This window comes from Procambarus clarkii, chromosome 19 (genome assembly GCF_040958095.1).
Source record: "Procambarus clarkii isolate CNS0578487 chromosome 19, FALCON_Pclarkii_2.0, whole genome shotgun sequence".
NCBI lineage: Eukaryota > Metazoa > Arthropoda > Malacostraca > Decapoda > Cambaridae > Procambarus > Procambarus clarkii.
The window spans coordinates 40,202,491-40,223,111 of NC_091168.1; the positions used below are offsets into that span (position 1 = coordinate 40,202,491).

The 20,621-nt window shown below is 41.4% G+C and overlaps 1 protein-coding gene across 1 annotated transcript in view; it reads left to right on the forward strand.

Moving 5' to 3' along the window:
* The first annotated feature begins 12,931 nt into the window (after positions 1–12,931).
* The window catches only part of LOC123757413 (selenoprotein F), a 73,830-nt gene continuing 66,140 nt past the window's right edge, over positions 12,932–20,621 (forward strand). Inside the window, exon 1 of the mRNA XM_045740963.2 lies at positions 12,932–13,071. Within this exon, the coding sequence (XP_045596919.2) occupies positions 13,027–13,071 (45 nt within the window). The 5' untranslated portion in view covers positions 12,932–13,026. The remainder of the gene's footprint in view (positions 13,072–20,621) is intronic.

Consider the following 20,621-nt stretch of genomic DNA (forward strand, 5'->3'; position numbering starts at 1 on the left):
TTAAACTGGTTGAGAGAGGTACAGTCTTTAACATGGTTGGGAAGGTCATTCCACATTCTGGGCCCCTTGATTTGTAGAGCATTTCTAGTTTGAATAAGTCGTACTCTAGGAATATCAAAACTGTATTTATTTCTGGTGTGGTGCTCATGGGTTCTGTTACAACCTTCTATGAAGCATTTGAGATCAGGATTGGCATTATAGTTTAGCGTTTTATATATGTATAATACACATGAGAGAATGTGCAGTGACTTAATGTCTAACATATTCAGAGATTTGAGTAGGGGTACCGAGTGATGTCTGGGGCCAGAATTGGATATTGTCCTAATAGCAGCTTTGTGTTGAGTAATTAGAGGACGTAAGTGATTTTGGGTAGTAGAGCCCCAAGCACAAATACCATAGTTGAGATATGGATAGATAAGGGAGTAATAGAGAGTCACCAGGGCAGGGCGTGGTACATAATATCTGATCTTAGAAAGAATGCCCACAGTTTTTGACTTTTTGAATTAACTTTTTTTTCTATCTTAGACTTTTGACTTTTGACTTAACTTTTCTTCAAATTATTTAAGGAAAAATCTCTATCACTGGAGTGCGGACTAAATCAAATAGATTTATCTTTTTCTCATGAGCAATTATAAATATTTTTATGAACCAAACTGTTAGTGACGCGAGCATGATCCTCGCTACCACAGATTTTTGTATATATGTGATGTGGTGGCTGGTCTCGTATTTTGTAGAAGAGGTTGTGTACGTGTATCTGTGCGTGTATTAGGAAGGAACGTGATGTGTTGATAGTCTGTCAATTTATTTGTTTATTATAGTAGTTACTTTGTATGGCGTGAACCCACTCTTTCAATTTGGGCGCGAACCCTTTTTTTGGACTCTGGGACCTTCCGGCCCACTCGTTGCAGTGGCCTTGCGGAGCTAGTTTCTTTGCAGTGCAGCATATTTAATGTGTAGCCTTCCGCCTATTTTCCTCTTGTTGTGCCTTGGCGCGTTTGTGAGAAAGTCGAGTATACCTCGGATATATATACAGCATTTGACCATTCCCCAAGATGCCGCCCACAACAATCGACTAACACCCAGATTCAGATTCTTTATTCAGGTAAAGGTACATACATTGCAGCTGATGAGTTACAAACATAATGTTGTATTTAAAGAAAGAGCTAATACATACAATACCTAAAGCCACTAGTACGTATAGCGTTTTGGGCAAGGTGAGGTGGGGGAAAAAATACTTAGACTAAAACCTAAAACTAAAGACTAAAAAACCTTAGACTAAAAACCTTGGTCTATTCCTAGACAAGAGACTCAACTTCAGTACCCACATAAAACACATAACTAAAAAAGTCTCTAAAACAGTTCGTATACTCTCCAAAATCAGATATTATGTACCTAACTCTGCTCTTATCTCTCTATATTATGCACTAATCTATCCCAATCTTAATTATGGTATCTGTGCATGGGGTTCAACCACTGCAAACCACCTCAAGTCCATCATTACCCAGCAAAAATCTGCTATCAGAATAATAACAAATTCTGCTTTCAGACAACACTCAGCCCCCTTGTTTAACTCCTTAAACATGCTAAACATAATCTCACTCCACAAATTCTCTTGTGTCAACTACATTTACAAAACCCTGTTCTTAAATGTAAATCCTGCTCTGAAACTCTCCCTGGACAGATATAATAGAACCCATTATCACCACACCAGAAATAAATATCTCTTTGATATCCCCAGAGTCAAACTTAATTTGTGTAAACACTCTATGCAAATAAAAGGACCCAGTCAATGGAACTCACTCCCTATTGAATTGAAAAGCTGTCCAACTTTTGCATCATTCAAAAACAATACTAAAAAGTACCTAATTTCATCTTCATAGTTTTTTACCTTTTGCTTTAATAATAAACTGAATTTAATTTAATAATAAACAGGATATAAATTCCTTAACTAGCCTCTTCCTCTCCAAAATTCTAAGCCATTACAATACTCCTCACCAAGCAAGTAAGTGGCAAAAGGTTAAATAATCCCTGGCTTACTAATGGCATCTTAAATGCAATCGACAGGAAACATGAATATGAAAAAAACACAGGCCTAGTTGCAAAGGAAGTAGTTAAGAAGCACTCATCAGTGCTTACCAGTATAATAAGAAGAGCAAAATGTTCCTATTATGAGAATAGATTCAAAGAAGCAAAAGGCAACATGAAAAGCACATGGAGAGCCATCTCTAACATTCTAGGAGCTAAACAACATTCACATAACAAGATAAAAATCTCCAAGGATGGTTATACACCTGCAACAGATCTCGATACAGCAACTGAATTTAATAGCTTCTTTTCATCGATTGGTGCTAACCTTGCCCGAAAAATTCCACAGACCCAAACTCATGTTACCACTTATCTTTCAGGCAGCTCAGTCTTACCTGGGACGTGGTCGGGTCAAGATACCTGCTCCGCGACTAGGGGTGAAGTTAGTGTTGGCGTTTAGCTAAGTCTACACATAAGGAGACTGACTAGTATCAATCGCCTTCCCCCCCCTCCCCCCCCCTCGCCCCCCCTCCTCCCCCCCATGCTGGGTACTGAGACGGAGACTCAGTCACCAGAAGAACTGGCTCCTTCACACGGCAATATTAACATGGACTCTGCAAGCAGCCAGTCAGTCGAGGAGGGTGAGTATCAAGACGTTCTAACAAGGCAACAGAAGAAACGGAGAAGACAGGATGCAAGGCATAGTGTTGACAGTGATAGTACACTTAACGGAAACGACAAGAGAATGAAGAACGACGCCGAGACTGATGTCGACGAACGGACGGAACGATGTCAGGAAGGTGAGGGTCAGCGGAGATGGAGGCTTCTCTTCCCTGCCTCATGCACGCTGGCCTATCATCAGAAGCTGCTGTGGACAGTCACACTTGGAAGAGAACACCGCAAGTTCGAGCCCCTGCTGAAGGAAGGTGTAAACAGACCTTACTTAACGGTAGGTTCTATGGAGGCAGTGGAGTATCTTACCCAGCAAGGATATGATGGAATTGTTATGGAAATACCGGAGGGGAACGAGAAGCTGACGGAGGTAATTATCTATAAATACCCTCAGATTCTAGACCCCGAATTCATCCTCGACGACCAACGATTTGTGTGGGCCAAGCGTCACCTTATTAAAGGTGAAGCTAGGAATCAGGTGGTGGCTCTAGTGAGAGGTGAAGTTCCCGAGAGAGTGTTCATCACCGGGGCGGGCTACAGGCATGTAGCAAAGTATGTAGAAGAGGCCATAATATGCCTGAAATGTTGCAGATGGAGGCATAAATCCTGGAGCTGTCAACATGATCCACGATGTCATTTCTGCGGAAAGTCTCACCTCTCTAATGTGTGTAGAAACAGACTTAATCTGGGTGAGAAAATAGTTCCCAGATGCTGCAACTGTGGAGGTGTTCACAATGCCAGCTCGGCTGTGTGTGTAGCAAGAGGTCGAGTATGGATGTTCCCCGGCTGGTGAATGTTACAGAGCAAGCAAGAGCTCTTACCCAGACACCGGGAGCACAGCAAAACAGTCTGCCCCAAACAGTGCCAGTGAACCGGACGAATGCGTGGGTAAAGGAGTCACCTTTACTTCGTCAGGCTCAAGCAGCATGCAGCCACGCCAACACTCAGGACTCCGGCAGTGACAGTGTAACGGTGAGTGAAGTGGCTACTGTGGCTCAGAAAGAGGGTCATAATGATATGGTCAAGGAGGTGTGGGCTGAACTAAGAAAAGTTGGTGAGTTCCTCCGAAATCTTGGGCAGAGAATCGAGTCCATCGAGGCGAAATTAAACGTTCATGAGGTCAAGGAAAATCACAAAACAGTGAAGGAAAGTCAGGATATAGTGGTTGAGGGCAATAATGAAATATTGAGTGATAAAATAAAGGAAAGTGAAGTGTGTGTGAATGATGATAGTAGTAGTGAAAGGAAGAACCCTATAATTACACATAAAATGAAGGAATCATTTGGGCCAATAATGGACGTCACAGGACTGAAAAAATCTCTTGAGAATCGCAACGTCGCTTTTACTGGTGAACTTGGGAGGAGGTGGTAGATGTTATACAAGGTATGGCTATCATTTAGTGAACTTATTGGGGATGACTTAGACAGTGAATTGTTTAATAATGGATCACCCTAGACTGAAAGTGTTGTCATGGAATGTTAATGGTTTAAGAAACAGGGTTACAGATGTTCATTGTTATGTGATGGGAAATGATATTGATGTTGTAGCTCTCCAGGAGACAGGGGATAGGAATGAAGGCTTATTGAAATTAAATGGCTATAAAGGATTTCACCTCTTCGCCGCAAATAACATCAGAGGGGGTAGAAATAGCCTAAGCTACTCTATCCCTTTGAGATGTATTTATTGCTTATCTCAATAAACATACTTGAACTTGAACAGAGGCACGTCGATTTATGTTAAGAACTCCATACCAACAGAGTTAGTAGAACCGCCATCAAAAACGCAAGGTATAGAGAGTGTCTGTGTTAAATTATCATTAAGTGAAGGGGAATTTATTGTAGTTAATTTGTATGTATCCAGGAACTGCTTCGACGCTAACTATCTACCTGACTGCATTTATACTAATCCTTCACTGGTCATTAAGGACCTTAATGCTCGGCACACAAGCCTTGGGACAGTGGGTAGTATTAATGCTAATTGGGTCAAGTGGTTACAGTTTCTACAAGATCATCCAGATACCTGTCTCTTGGGAAACAATGAACCAACTCACATCAGGGGAGGACGGCTTGACTATGCCTGCATTTTAAACTCTCAGGGGATTATGGGGGAGGCTCGGGTTGTTCGGGAACTACTTAGTGACCACTTTGCCTTGAACGTTGAATTACCACTGGGGAAAAAACAAGTCCACTTTCAAAGGAAAAGGCTAAATATTAATAAAGATATGAAAAATTATTTTATTCAAAATATGGGGGATTGGTATCAACAATACACGCCGCTCTGCGTTGATAGTTTTTACGAGGACATGGTCGAGAACATAGAGAAATTAGTACAGAGGGAAAATAACGGGGGCAGGGGAAGCAAGACGCATGGACCTAAGAAATTTATATATCCAATGATCAGCAAGTCAAGGGGTGGGAGAGAATGCTACGGAGTGCACATAAAGAATGGTTAACAAATGGAATGAGGGATGAAGAGAAAAATACAATGTTGGAAGTGGCTAGGGAATGCAGTCAGGTGAGGAAGGAGGCGCGGGACAGATACTGGCAAGACTTTGCTCAGTCCATTGGTAATACTAAGAACCTTAAAGACATATGGAGAGCAGTAAACAAAATCAGGGGTTGTAAGACCAAATTCATTGCTCACTCAGATCCAGGGAAGGTTGCTAATGAGTTAGTAGATAAATGGGCTAGTGCTGCTGGTATGGAGTCCTTACCTGAAGACACGAGAGTCACCATTGAGTTATGGGAAAATATTAGAAATGGAGTAACTTTATGTGCCTTAAATATAAGATCTATAGCATGCACTGAGATAACTCACGATGAGCTACTGGATGCTATAAAAAGTGGCAGCTCTACTGCTCCGGGAAAATATGGAGTAACGTATGACATTCTTAATTATTTAGCCGGTATGAAACCTAGTCCCTTACTTGATTTGTTTAACATGAGTTATAGAGAGGGAAAGTTACCAAGAAAATGGAAAGAGGCTGTCATCATTCCTATCCCTAAGTCAAACGGAGGCTACAGACCTGTCTCCTTAATATCCTGCTTTTGTAAAATGATGGAAAGGATTTTGTTAAATAGGCTACTCTACCTTGTAGGTGATAACATGTCCAGTAATCTCTTTGGTTTTATCAAAGGCAAAAGTACTGCGGATTGTCTCTTAAAGTGTTTGTCTAATGTGGGTGACAATTGTAGAGTTTTTGTTGATCTACAAGGAGCATTTGATAAAGCCAATGGGGAAGTAATCTTATACGAATTAGCCAATCTGGGAATAACAGGGAGATTGCTACACTGGATAAGGGATTATTTACAAGGCAGAAAAGGTCAGGTGTATTACCAGGGATACATGTCTGAGGAACGGATGTTTCAGTTAGGTACCCCACAAGGGGGAGTATAAAGTCCCACCTTATTCAATGTATTAATGAACAGATTAGCATCAGAGATGTATCCTCCAGGGGTCACGACGATCATATATGCTGATGACATTCTTATACAAGGCACTTCTGGGAACAAAATTCAAACTACTCTTAACATACTTGGTACAACCTGTTACAAGTTAGGCTTAGTTATAAATGCAGATAAAACCAAATACGAGTACAGGAAACGAAGAAATATAACACTTACTCTAAACGGTGTGGAACTGAGCCGTGTTCAGAAGTACAAGTATCTGGGCACGTATGTTGGATACACATGTGAGAGTAAAAATGCTGAAATAAATCATATCAGCACCTTATGTAAAGCCCGTCTGCATCCTCTAAAAGCACTGGCTTTTTCTGGTAAAGGTGTTGGGGTACCTATCTTGCGGATGTTATAAATAAGCACTGTTCGGTCCCTGATAGACTACGCAGCACCCATTTAAAAAAAAAAAAAAATAAAATAAAATGTTTATTTAGGTAAGGGGCATAACTGGCCGACCCCTCACAGTGTTCAAGAGAGAACTGGATAAGCACCTCCAAAGGATACCTGATCAACCAGGCTGTGACTCGTACGTCAGGCTGCGAGCAGCCGCGTCCAACAGCCTGGTTGATCAGTCCGGCAACCAGGAGGCCTGGTCGACGACCGGGCCGCGGGGACGCTAAGCCCCGGAAGCACCTCGAGGTAACCTCAAGGTAGGTGTAAGGTACATACATACAATAAATTTTTACAAAGATTGGTTGACTTATAGGTAGAGCTAGTACATACAATGCCTAAAGCCACTATTACGCAAAGCGTTTCGGGCATGATAAACTTAAATGACAAGCTTAATACTAATTGAGTAGAATGAAAACAAGAAATGAAAACATAGATGAAAAAGCAGCACAAATACAATTATGTCGACAAACAGCGCTCTTTAAAAAAAAACAGACATTGGTTGACAATAGAAGGGTATGGTGGGTTACAGGGAATTTATTAGGTATAGCTTCGTTTTTAACTTAAACTGGTTGAGAGAGGTACAGTCTTTAACATGGTTGGGAAGGTCATTCCACATTCTGGGCCCCTTGATTTGTAGTGCATTTCTAGTTTGATTAAGTCGTACTCTAGGAATATCAAAACTGTATTTATTTCTGGTGTGGTGCTCATGGGTTCTGTTACAACCTTCTATGAAGCTTTTGAGATCAGGATTGGCATTATAGTTTAGCGTTTTATATATGTATAATACACATGAGAGAATGTGCAGTGACTTAATGTCTAACATATTCAGAGATTTGAGTAGGGGTACCGAGTGATGTCTGGGGCCAGAGTTGGATATTGTCCTAATAGCAGCTTTGTGTTGAGTAATTAGAGGACGTAAGTGATTTTGGGTACTAGAGCCCCAAGCACAAATACCATAGTTGAGATATGGATAGATAAGGGAGTAATAGAGAGTCACCAGAACAGGGCGTGGTACATAATATCTGATCTTAGAAAGAATGCCAACAGTTTTTGAAACTTTTTTAGATATATTTAGAATGTGTCCCTGGAAATTCAGCTTGTGGTCAATGAGAATGCCAAGGAATTTGCCATCTAATTTTTTACAAATTTGGGTATTGTTTATTTTGAGATTTATTTGATTAGAGGATTTATTGCCAAACAGAATATAGAAAGTTTTGTCAATGTTAAGGGTGAGTTTGTTGGCAGTTAGCCAAAGATGGACTTTATTTAGCTCAGTATTTACTGTGGCATTTAGAGCAAGGGGGTCAGGACTGGAGTAAATGAAGGTTGTGTCGTCAGCAAATAGAATTGGTTTGAGGTGTTGGGAGGCATTTGGAAGGTCATTAATGTAGATGAGAAAGAAGAGAGGGCCAAGTATGCTGCCCTGAGGAACACCAATGTTGATGGGTAGGTTTTGTCTTACACAGGCCAAGGCAGAATTCAAAAAATAGAGCTGATACAGAACGAGGCTATGAGGATTATTCTTGGATGTCAAAGAAATGCAATGATTGAAATAATGAGAATGGAATTAAATTTACAGAGTGTGTGTGATAGAGTCCGTGACATTAACACTAGAGTATCTATTTGTTTCATGCGGAGAAAAGGAGGGGATAAGCTGTTTGAGAGCTTTCAGACCTGCTTGAGTGACGTACACACTTCCAGGAAACTGAGAGACACGCTACACGAGGGGATTAGCTCATGACCTCAGGGAATACGATGTACTTGACTGCTGTAAACCCTCTCGACAGTGTAATATGTCTGCTCCCTGGAAAGTACAGAAAATAGACGTCGAAATTGTACCCCTCAAGGTGAAAAAGATTCATCATGAACCGGGACAATTACGGTGTTTGTATGGAAGCATGATATCTCGGTTACCAAGAGGCAACAGTTTACATGTATATTGCGACGGGTATTTATTCTCTAATAAGAGAATATACGGAGTTTGGGACTGTGGACAGGATAATTGAACTCCGGCTTAGTAATTATATATCATCCACACAAGCTGAACTGCAGGCCATTCTGGCGTGTTTGGAGGAAGTACGTCATGACGACAAAAATGTTTTTGTATTTGTCGATAGCCGAGGAGCACTGGAGTCCTTAAACAGTCGAAACCCAGTCTTCATGTCTATAGTTGAGGACTGTAAGAAAAGAATAACTGAGATACAGCTGAAAGGTTATAGTGTGAAATTCATGTGGATTCCATCTCATGTTGGAATAGTGCTCAACGAGGTGGCGGATGACTTGGCCAAACGTGCCACATCAAAACCACAAGTTGACATTGAATGTGAATTCACAATGAGACAAATAAGAAGCAAAATCAGAAATATTCAGGCACAGGCAGGAGTGGAGAGGAGAGATATAATGTATGAGAGAAGTCAAACCATGCAACACTACATGTATGTGAGTCAAAACACCCATTTCACTTATGGTAAAAGGAGAAATGCTTGGAGTGACTCTGTGTACATGCGGCTCAGGCTTGGGTACAAATATTACTGGGAATATGGGATAGATGTTCATGATAATGACACGAAGTGTAAACTATGTGGTATGTTAAGGTCTCACACCCTTGCCCATTATGTTCTTGATTGTCCGTTGATTAATGTATATAGAAACACTGAGATAAGGACTGTTCCTGAACAAATAGCCTGGATGTGTCACAACGGAAAGGTTGATGATATTCTTGAGAGATATAAGAATTTTGCACCAAGACTGTAATATTTTGTTGACTTATCTGCATGTCTCTTGCAAATTGTCTATACAGTTTACCTAGGTCATAAAAGTATTTATGTGTCCGTCTGATACCATACTATTTGTGAAGGAGGAAATGTATATGTTTATCTCTCAGAATGTTTGGTAATATGTTTATTGTTTGTGATGTGTGTCTATGTATGTATTAACACGATGTACTGAACGGGGTGAGAATAGCTTGAGCTACCTCATCCCTTTGTGTGTATTTTACATCAATAAACTTATTTCAATTTCAATTTCAATTTCAGGCAGCTATCCAAACTCTCTTCTCCTCTCACCGATCAGCCCTACAGAGGTTGTGTCCATCATTCCCTCACTAAAATCCAAAGCTGGGAACATTAGTGAAATACCATCGATGGCATACAAGAGTGCCTCCCATGCCCATGCACTTCTTATAGCCTTGCTGTTCAATAAATCTCTAGAATATCATACCTTCCCTGACATCCTTAAAAAGCAAGAGTAACGCCAGTTCATAAAGGAGGTAACACGGCAGATATAAATAATTACAGACCCATATCAAATCCACCTTTATTATCAAAAATATTTGAAAAAATTATTTACAAACAGCTCTACTCCTATCTCGTAAAATTCAATATACTAAGTCCCTGTCAGTTTGGCTTCCGCTCCCAAAAGAGTAACAATGATACATTTGTTAGTCTGCTTCACTTAATCTATTCAGCCCTTGACAAAAGTGAGTTTCCGATTGGACTCTTCATTGAAGCTTGGGCTGATCTCTAATTTGCTTCTTGGGTGGAAAGGGAGGGATTAAAACTGGAAAGGGTGTAACCTCACACGGTGCAGGAAAGTGCCGTTGTTGTTTCTCTTGGTACAAATCATGAACCTGATACATTCTGAGTCGAGTTCCAGTTTTTGTTATCCATTTGGAACAATGCTGATCTTCAATAAAGAAATTCTGGAGGGCTTCTGTGCAAGGATTAGGATGAGTTAGCCTAAGCATTTTTATACCAATTTGATAGTTCTTTAAGACATAACTGTAACATGCTCGTGTCCGAAGCTAGACACAAATACAACAAAATTATTAAGGATGGTAACAGAGTCCATTTCATGTGGTCTCCATCTCATGTTGGCCTCCGAATGCATGATAGAGCTGATAAGTTAGCCAAAGAATCTCCCTTTAAAGTAGCCGTTGAGTGTAACCTTGGATTGTCAATGAGCAATCTGAGAGCAGCAGTACACCGAGAACTTCAACAAGATCTTGTAGATCTGAGGCAAAGTGAAATTGACACCAGTAATTCCATCTATCATCATACTATCATGCAAGAGGAGCCACGCATCTATGGATCATCTAATAAAACCAGCAGACTTCTAGATGTTACTACTGCTCGGCTTAGACTCGGTTACAAGTATCTCTGGGAATTCTCATTATCTGCCGATGTAGACCTGACCAAATGTAAACTGTGTCAACAAAATTATTCGCACACCCTCTGTCACTATGTGATGGAGTGCGAAAAGTTACGTGAATTTAGAGACAATTCTATAACCAATGTTCCAGCGATGTGTAAATATTTCATTCAAAATGATCTGCTACCAGAAATTTTAGCCAAATATCCCCAGTTTGCTAACTGTAGGTAGTAACTGAGTGATTGTAACCTATCCACCGCTGCCCACTGGATGAGAGGCGGTGTGCAGGACAAACATATAAATTGTGACACTAGCTCTCTACATATATCAGTTGCTTAATTTAGAACCTGTACTTGAGGTCGATCTCGAACCCATTGTTGATGTGACGACTTATATTAAATTTTGTAACTAGCTCATCAAGATTGTAACTTGCTTAGCTAAATGAATTGTGGGGTTCAGTCCCTGAGCCTCTGTAACCCTTTCCGCTTCCGCCCACAAGATGGTTATGGGGTGCATAATAAATGAACTAAACTAAACTAAAACTCTTCATTGACCTGAGAAAGGCTTTTGATACTGTTAACCATAACTCCCTCTTACTTAAACTCCAACATTATACAATACAATACAATACAATTTTATTTAGGTAAGGTACATGCATACAATAAATTTTTACAAGGATTGGTTGACTTATAGGTAGAGCTAGTACATACAATGCCTAAAGCCACTATTACGCAAAGCGTTTCGGGCATGATAAACTTAAATGACAAGCTTAATACTAATTGAGCATAATGAGTAGAATGAAAACAAGAAATGAAAACATAGATGAAAAAGCAGCACAAATACAATTAAGTCGACAAACAGCGCTCTTTAAAGAAAAACAGACATTGGTTGACAATAGAAGGGTAAGGTAGGTTACAGGGAATTTATTAGGTATAGCTTCGTTTTTAACTTAAACTGGTTGAGAGAGGTACAGTCTTTAACATGGTTGGGAAGGTCATTCCACATTCTGGGCCCCTTGATTTGTAGAGCATTTCTAGTTTGATTAAGTCGTACCCGAGGAATATCAAAACTGTATTTATTTCTGGTGTGGTGCTCATGGGTTCTGTTACAACCTTCTATGAAGCTTTTGAGATCAGGATTGGCATTATAGTTTAGCGTTTTATATATGTATAATACACATGAGAGAATGTGCAGTGACTTAATGTCTAACATATTCAGAGATTTGAGTAGGGGTACCGAGTGATGTCTGGGGCCAGAATTGGATATTGTCCTAATAGCAGCTTTGTGTTGAGTAATTAGAGGACGTAAGTGATTTTGGGTAGTAGAGCCCCAAGCACAAATACCATAGTTATGGAATCCGTGGCCTTGCCCTGAACTGTATCCGATTCTATCTTAGTGACAGACATTACCATTGTGATCATTGCTGTCTTCTTATATGTGCTATCAATCTGCTGTATGGTGTCTATTAACCTTGTTTAAATTACCAGTCAAGCTATCAATGTAATCAATCAGAGCTTTAATATGCCAATGTGCTTTAATATACTAACTAGTCTCTCTCATCTCATTTTTTCTTGCAATGTATTTACACAGATTAAATTTGACCTTGATATAAGCCTAACGTGTATAAACACACTCTGGTTGTCCCCCGTCACAATGAATTATTATTATTATTACAGTATATGTATCCCAATGTTGGAGATATGGAAATTAGTATTTTAACCCAAACAACCTTATCATTGTGTTCATTGCTGTCTTCTTTTATGTGCTAGCCATATGCTGTATTGTGCCTACCAATTTTTGTCAATTACCATTCAAGCTGTCATTGCAATCAATCTTAGCTACCTATGTGCTTTAATATACTGTACCTACAATTTTCTCTCATCTTTTTTTTCTTGACATGTAACTGTTATCATTTTTGATAGAAATCAATCAATCAATCAACTGTCAATTTTGCGAGTATTTACCTACTTAAAATTTTCTTAGATTAAGGACCTGCCCGAAACGCTGCGCGTACTAGTGGCTTTGCAAGACTGTAATTGCCATTTTATGTATCCTCACATTCCCAATATACCTTCTTGTATATGCATAAATAAATAAATAAATAAATAAATAAATAAATAAATAAATAAATAAATAAATTTATTTATTTATAATAAATAAATTAAATATAAAGACATAAAGAGACATATGTATAAAGATATATAGAGACATAAATAGAGTGTAGTAGTGCCATCTGTTGGTGAGGGGAGGGAGTGTGTCGGCGGCGGCGTGGCGAGGGAGTGGCGGGTCTGGCAGCTCCGGCGCTCAGTCACAACAACACGTCATCAAGATGCTCGACCCGGGAGGCATTAGCCTCCTTGTTTTAGCAACTTTGGTAAGTATTGTCAGTATATTTTGTTCTAGAAATACGTGGCAAGGTAACCTCGTGAAGCCGGGGTCATGTACACGTATTGTTTGTGTTTGTCTGCGGTTTTAGCATTTTTGTGTATGTTTCAAGCCTGGACCGGCCCCCCCATGTCCTGTGGCCTCTTGTGTGCTGGGCCCCGTACCCCTGAGCACCACTATATAGTGACCTCAGTGAGGACACAAAGCTGGCAGCATGTTAGAGGTTCCCCCATTTGTCATGATGATTTTATCTATTTGGATCTTAAGTTGCAGTGGCCTCTTGTGTACTGGGGCCCCTTTGTCTGTTGCCTCTGTAGTGGGACTCCTCCGTCTGTTGTCTCTGTACTGGGGCTCCTGCGTCTGTTGTCTCTGTACTGGGGCCCCTGCGTCTGTATTTTGTGTGTACTAGGGCCCCTGTGTCTGTATCCTCTGTGTACTGGGGCCCCTGTGTCTGTATCCTCTGTGTACTGGGGCCCCTGTGTCGGTATCCTCTGTGTACTGGGGGCCCCTGTGTCGGTATCCTCTGTGTACTGGGGCCCCTGTGTCGGTATCCTCTGTGTACTGGGGCCCCTCTGTCTGTATCCTCTGTGTACTGGGGGCCCCTCTGTCTGTATCCTCTGTGTACTGGGGCCCCTCTGTCTGTATCCTCTGTGTACTGGGGCCCCTCTGTCTGTATCCTCTGTGTACTGGGGGGGCCCGTTTATCTGTGGCATCTGTATTCACCAAGTTGTGTTTGCGTGGGTTGAGCTCTGCTCTTTCAGCCCGCATCTCAACTGTCAATCAACTGTTACTAATCCCCCCCCCCCACACACACACCCATAGGAAGTAGCCCGTAACAGCTGTTTAACTCCCAGGTACCTATTTACTTCTAGGTAAACACATACACACTTCAAAAACACACTTCAAAAACACACTTCACACACACATACACACACATACACATACATACATACATTAATGACCACATTGCTGGCATTGTTGATCTTAGAGTATAATCTTTTCATGCTTCTAACTAGTGCATTTTTGTACTCTTGGGATTAAGAAGAGCATTCAAGTTAATGAAGGCAATGAGTCACAATATCGTGGCTGAAGTACTGTATGTTGACCAGACCACACACTGGAAGGTGAGGGGACGACGACGTTTCGGTCCGTCCTGGGACCATGGTAAAGTGGTAAGTAGTTAATGTGATCTCTTGATGGTGTGGATGGTCTAGATGGTCCACACGATGGTCTGGACGGCCCACTGATAACCAGTTTATGCACCGTAAAGTTATGAAAATGACTGAAAGTTATTTTCAGTCATTTGAAGATGTATGATGCGTTTTAGCATCGTACATTTACAGTTGGAATACGGAAGCTGCGTTTTAGTGTCTTGGCACATTTACTGTCAGGATACGGATGATGATGTATTTTAGTGTCGTTAAAACACTAAGGTGTTTGCATCACAAGTTGAGCCATACGGATGATGGTGTATTTTAGTGTCATTGGAACACTAAGGTGTTTACATCACAAGTCGAGCCTGGCCTCTGGGAGTAGAACTACTCTCAGAACCGTCTCCAAATATTCTTCAGGTTACAGACTTCTTTTGTTTTGTTTTTAACTCGAAACTTGCAAATTAATAGATGCAACAATTTAAATAAATGATAAAAACTAGAAAGTGTAAATTAAACTGTAATTACTTCAGGTGTGTTTAGCGTAAGCCAGATTTGAGTTATTCCTCGAATCTTAACATGGGTGAAAATAGGTCTTAAGTGAAGTAACTAACTCATGTATGTTCATTTCAATGAGGACAGCTTGATTATTGACGATACAAAAATACATCAAATACTTTAGCTACAGGTATTAGGCCAAATGATTCTTGCCTGCTGTATCTAGCAGTGCCATTTTGAACATGTCGATCAACTAGCTAATGAATTTTTGAAAATTTTATATCACAAGGAAGTTCTTGTCAGGCAGCTCTGGCAGTTAGGTAGTAAGGGGCCTCGTAGCCTGGTGGATAGCGTGCAGAACTCGTAATTCTGTGGCGCGGGTTCGATTCCCGCACGAGGCAGAAACAAATGGGCAAAGTTTCTTTCACCCTGAGTGCCCCTGTTACCTAGCAGTAAATAGGTACCTGGGAGTTAGTCAGCTGTCACGGGCTGCTTCCTGGGGGTGGAGGCCTGGTCGAGGACCGGGCCGCGGGGACACTAAAAAGCCCCGAAATCATCTCAAGATAACCAAGATAACCATTCTCAAGTCGATCATTCTCGACTTGAGAATGGTCCAGGACGGACCGAGATGTCGTCATCCCTTCACCTTCTGGTGTGTGGTCTGGTCAACAAGTTAATGAACTTCCTTGTAAAGAAACTAGTGATTAGTGAATGGTTTATTTTCTACATGATTTCGTTCCACTCTGAAACATCTTCATGTAAGGAATGAATACACAAGGTGCGATTTTTGTCTCAAAAGACACATCTCCACATCTTAGGTTCACAGATCCAGATCTTGCCAAATAGGGAGCCGGTCGGCCGAGCGGACAGCACGCTGGACTTGTGATCCTGTGGTCCCGGGTTCGATCCCAGGCGCCGGCGAGAAACAATGGGCAGAGTTTCTTTCACCCTATGCCCCTGTTACCTAGCAGTAAAATAGGTACCTGGGTGTTAGTCAGCTGTCACGGGCTGCTTCCTGGGGGTGGAGGCCTGGTCGAGGACCGGGCCGCGGGGACACTAAAGCCCCGAAATCATCTCAAGGTAACTTCAAGGTTGGTAACGGGCATCGGGGTGAAAGAAACTGCCCATCTGTTTCTGCCGGCGCCGGGAATCAAACCTACACAGTAAAATAACAACGTACTGGAGTGAACGATATGGAAGAAAATGCAAGATTGAACCTGTGAAGAGCAGAGGTGCCATAGGCACAATCAGAGAGCACTGTATAAACATCAGGGGTCCGCGGTTGTTCAACGTCCTCCCAGCGAGCATAAGAAATATTGCCGGAACATCCGTGGACATCTTCAAGAGAAAACTGGACGGTTTTCTAAGAGAAGTTCCGGATCAGCCGGGCTGTGGTGGGTACGTGGCCCTGCGGGCCGCTCCAAGCAACAGCCTGGTGGACCAAACTCTCACAAGTCGAGCCTGGCCTCGGGCCAGGCTTGGGGAGTAGAAGAACTCCCAGAACCCCATCAACCAGGTATATGTGGGCCTGCGGGCCGCTCCAAGCAACAGCCTGGTGGACCAAACTCTCACAAGTCGAGCCTGGCCTCGGGCCGGGCTTGGGGAGTAGAAGAACTCCCAGAACCCCATCAACCAGGTATCAACCAGAACCCCAGTCCAGAGGATTACGTATCCAGCATGCAGTCCACTCGGCCACTAGCACACCATTGGGGCACTTTCATTGCTTTGTGTACTGGGGCCCCTCTGTCCTGTGGCTTCTGTGTACTGCCCCCCATCCCCCCCTGTCCTGTGGCTTGTGCCAGACTTAGATGGCAAAGCCCTAAGCTTTGAGGCCCCTATCTTGAATTGTTACACACTTGCACCAGAAGGGCTTGCAAAGGTGCATACCGAAACGAAACCTTAGGTTGCAAAAAAAAAAAAAAAAAAAAAAAAAAAAAATAATAAAAAATGTACATGGAGTTTAGTTTGAGGTTTAAACGTATATGGATTGTCTCCCATTAGAGATTATCACAGTACATGCCTTTTAGATATTTAATGGGAAAGGTACTTAAAGTGAAAATGCAAATTATTTTGAAATGAATGCAATTACTGGTTGCATGTCTACCACAGTACTTAAATAATTACATATAAAGCCATTTCAAATTTGCTACACAAGCCATTTTTAATAACTACAGTGCACATAAAAAAAAATCTTTAAATTTTATGAGGCAATAGGCCGTAGCTTAACATTCTGCCTAAATCTGGAATGGCCTATGGACCGTGAACTGTAGCTCCTATATACTGCAGCTCCTCCATATCAAGCCATATGTGTACTATGGACACAAGTTACATTGTTCCCAAGATGTTTCACCAACAGATTTTAAGACCCTGCCTAAATTTGCATAACATAACCCCCATTTAACACTTTCGCTCACCCCGCGCGCCACCCCTCGACAGGGCGATATGGGCCCCAGCGTGTCACGGAAGCGCGCGTTAATTCCGAAAAGTGTATACTCTCTTCAACTTTGTCACCTCAATTCTCCTTCTACGAGAATAAATTTGGTATCATTGTGTTCGCAATAAAATTCTCTACAGCACTAAATGCATATAAACTCCAAAAGCCCGGCTAATTACCCGCAGCAAACAGAGAAAGTGCGAACGAGTTACCCGGGAGCGCGCAAACGGGATAAAATGTTTTCACTATTTTCACTCTGGTCACTTCAATTTTTGTCCTAGGTCTTTCATTTTGGTCTCAATGGGTTCGTAATAAAATTCTCTAGAGGAACATTAGCATATAAAAAAAAACACCTGGTCACGCTCCAACCGCCGACGAGTTGAAGACGGGCCACGCGTTAGCCGTGAGTGAGCGCTCAGAGGCCTTCCTACTACACTCCCAATTCCCACCCTTTTCAAGCCTTTCTTTCGCAATTTTCTTCCTGGAAGGGCCTTGTTCATGATTACTATCCATCGTGGAGTAAGCGTAGATAGTTTCTAAAGCCGCAGTAAGAAATATAGCCACGGAAAATAGCCGAAATGTTCACACGTTTGAGATGCGAGGGGAGACGACATTGGTCACAACAGTGGAGCAAAGACAATGGGCCCACGGCGTGTGCCAAGCCGCCTGAGGGCCACGAGGCTCAACAAAGGAAATGGGAAGACATCGGCGCACATTTTAAAACCAGTCCCCAAAAAATCGGATACAAACCTGATTTTTGGCGAATTTTTAAAGTGGATGACGCAATGCTGCGTCATCCCCGGCATTACCGCCAGTAAACGGATGACGCAATGCTGCGTCATCCCCGAGCGAAAGTGTTAACCTAATCTAACACATTCTTACCTAATGATATTTATTGTTTTGATAATTAGAAAGGGAGCTTTGTTGAAAAGCATTTGTACTAGATCCCTGTACTATGGTCCCTATGTACTAGGGGTTCCTATGTAGATACTCAACATTCTCTCTTCTGAACACTTCCGGACCAGTTGGAATTGGATATGTAGTTGTGTTTGCATAAGTGATCAACACCCACCCCTTCTTCCCCAGGTACAAAAAATACTAATTTTATACACAAGAGTACATATCAGTTCATTGTTTCACTTGATACTTTAAACAAAACACCATAGCACACTGGTGATACAGTAATAATAAATATGGGTACTTACTGTCCTGTTTCCACATGTTTCTCCACATATCTTTAAAGATATGTCTCTAAAGATATGTCGCTAACAGTCTCCGTGGTGTAGTGGTAAGACACTCGCCTGGCGTTCCGCGAGTGCTATGTCATGGGTTCGTATCCTGGCCGGGGAGGACTTACTGGGCGCAATTCCTTAACTGTAGCCTCTGTTTAACGCAACAGTAAAATGTGTACTTGGATGAAAAAACGATTCTTCGCGGCAAGGGATCGTATTCCAGGGACCTGCCCGAAATGCTACGCGTACTAGTGGCTGTACAAAAATGTAACAACTCTTGTATACAGTGGAACCTCTATTAACGAGTTTAATCCGTTCTGGCACCGAACTCGTTACCTGGAAAACTCGTCTTTGGAAACAAATTTCCCCATTTAAAATAAAGGAAATAAATTTAATCCGTTCCACTCCCAAAAACATCCATACTTGTATGACTTTTTTTTATGTAAATATAATATTGCACATGTAAATATAAATGTTTTGTTGTAGTGTTTTAATATTTACTTTACCTTATGAAGAGTAGTTGCTGGCTTGAGGGAGACGATGGGGAGGTGGAAGGATGAGAGGGGTTATGGTGTGGAAGGAGAATCCACCTCTGAGTCAGGTGGACTCTCTCTTCTTGGGAATTTCACCCAAATTTCATTTCAAATGTCACACAAGGATGCGTTAGACCAGCACCAAATAAAAAACTACGTTGATTACACTCGTTGTGTCAACAATATAATAGTCTTACCACGAAGATACAATACAATGCCGTTTTCTCAAATAGGCAATGTGGTTATTAAAGAAAACGGAAATTTCATGGCAAACATGTATACAATCCCCAAGTCGATCGGATAAGAATTGGATTTTATAGAAATATTTGCTCAAATGACGCTTGAGCGCGGTGTTTGGGTGCATTCAAGAGAAAAAAAGTGTGTTACATTCAAGCGACATATACCTGCAAAAGTGATAACAGTTTCATAAAGTGTTATCACAAAGTGATAAATTAAACATTTTCACACACCGGGTTGTCACTGCTTTATCAGGGCAGCTTTTCCAAGAATGCGTTCACCTTTTCAAACATTCCAAACACTTCCCTGATCTCAGCGGAAGAGGAAATTAAACATTTTCACACACCGGGTTGTCACTGCTTTATCAGGGCAGCTTTTCCAAGAATGCGTTCACCTTTTCAAACATTCCAAACACTTCCCTGATCTCAGCGGAAGAGGCAGCATCCTCCCTTACCTCCTCATTCCCTTACTAATAGTGTAAATTGTTGATGAGGACCTGCCATACTTCCTTGTGAGATCAATCACACAGACACCACACTCATGCTTTGCTATAATTTCCTTCTTTAAACCCACAGTAATTGTGTCTTTCTTCCTCTTGACAACACTATCTTTAGCAAGCAGCTTCTTTGGAGACATCGTGTGTTACAAATTGTAGTCGCAAAACCACTAAAAACCAAAAGAAAAGCTCAAATAAATCCAGAGGGATGCTTGTCGTGTGAGATACAACAACAACACTGGCGTCGGAGGCGTCCGAGAATTTGCGAGAACCTGCGAGACGCTAGGAAGCGCCATGTGGTTTCACTCGTTAATAGAGGCGAGCTCGTCAATAGAGACAAATTTGCTGCGAGTGGCTTGCTCGTTACTGGAAAAACTCGTTAATAGAGCCACTCGTTAATAGAGGTTCCACTGTATATCTCAAAAAAAAAAAAAAAAAAAGGATGAACAGTATTGGTGAGTATGGTGGAATTAACTAAGGGTTGATGCAGAGATGGTTGGGTTGAGTTGGGTTTGGGTTTGGGTTGGGTTTGGTTGGGTCAGGTATGGGTTGGGTTAGGGTTGGGTTGGGTTGGGTTAGGTTTGGATTGGGTTTGTTTAGGTTAAGTTTGGTTAGGATTTTGGTTTGATTTTTTGGTTTGGTTTGATTTTTTTTTTTTTTTTTTTTGAGTTTAAATACACCAGTACAGTGGTACTTCCGTTTTCGAATTTAATCTGTTTCGGTTCAAAAACGGTTCGAAAACCGAAAATTTGAAAACTTTAAGGCATTTTCCCATAAGAAATAATGTAAATTGAATTCATCAGTTTCACATCCCCAAAAATATTAACTTAAAAATACATTTTATATACACACTACTAATATTTTGTAAGGCATTATGTACAAGTATATCTTATTTTTATTGAGGACTCGTGTTGGCATATGAAGGACAGTGAGGAAGGGGGGGGGAAGGAGGAGAGGT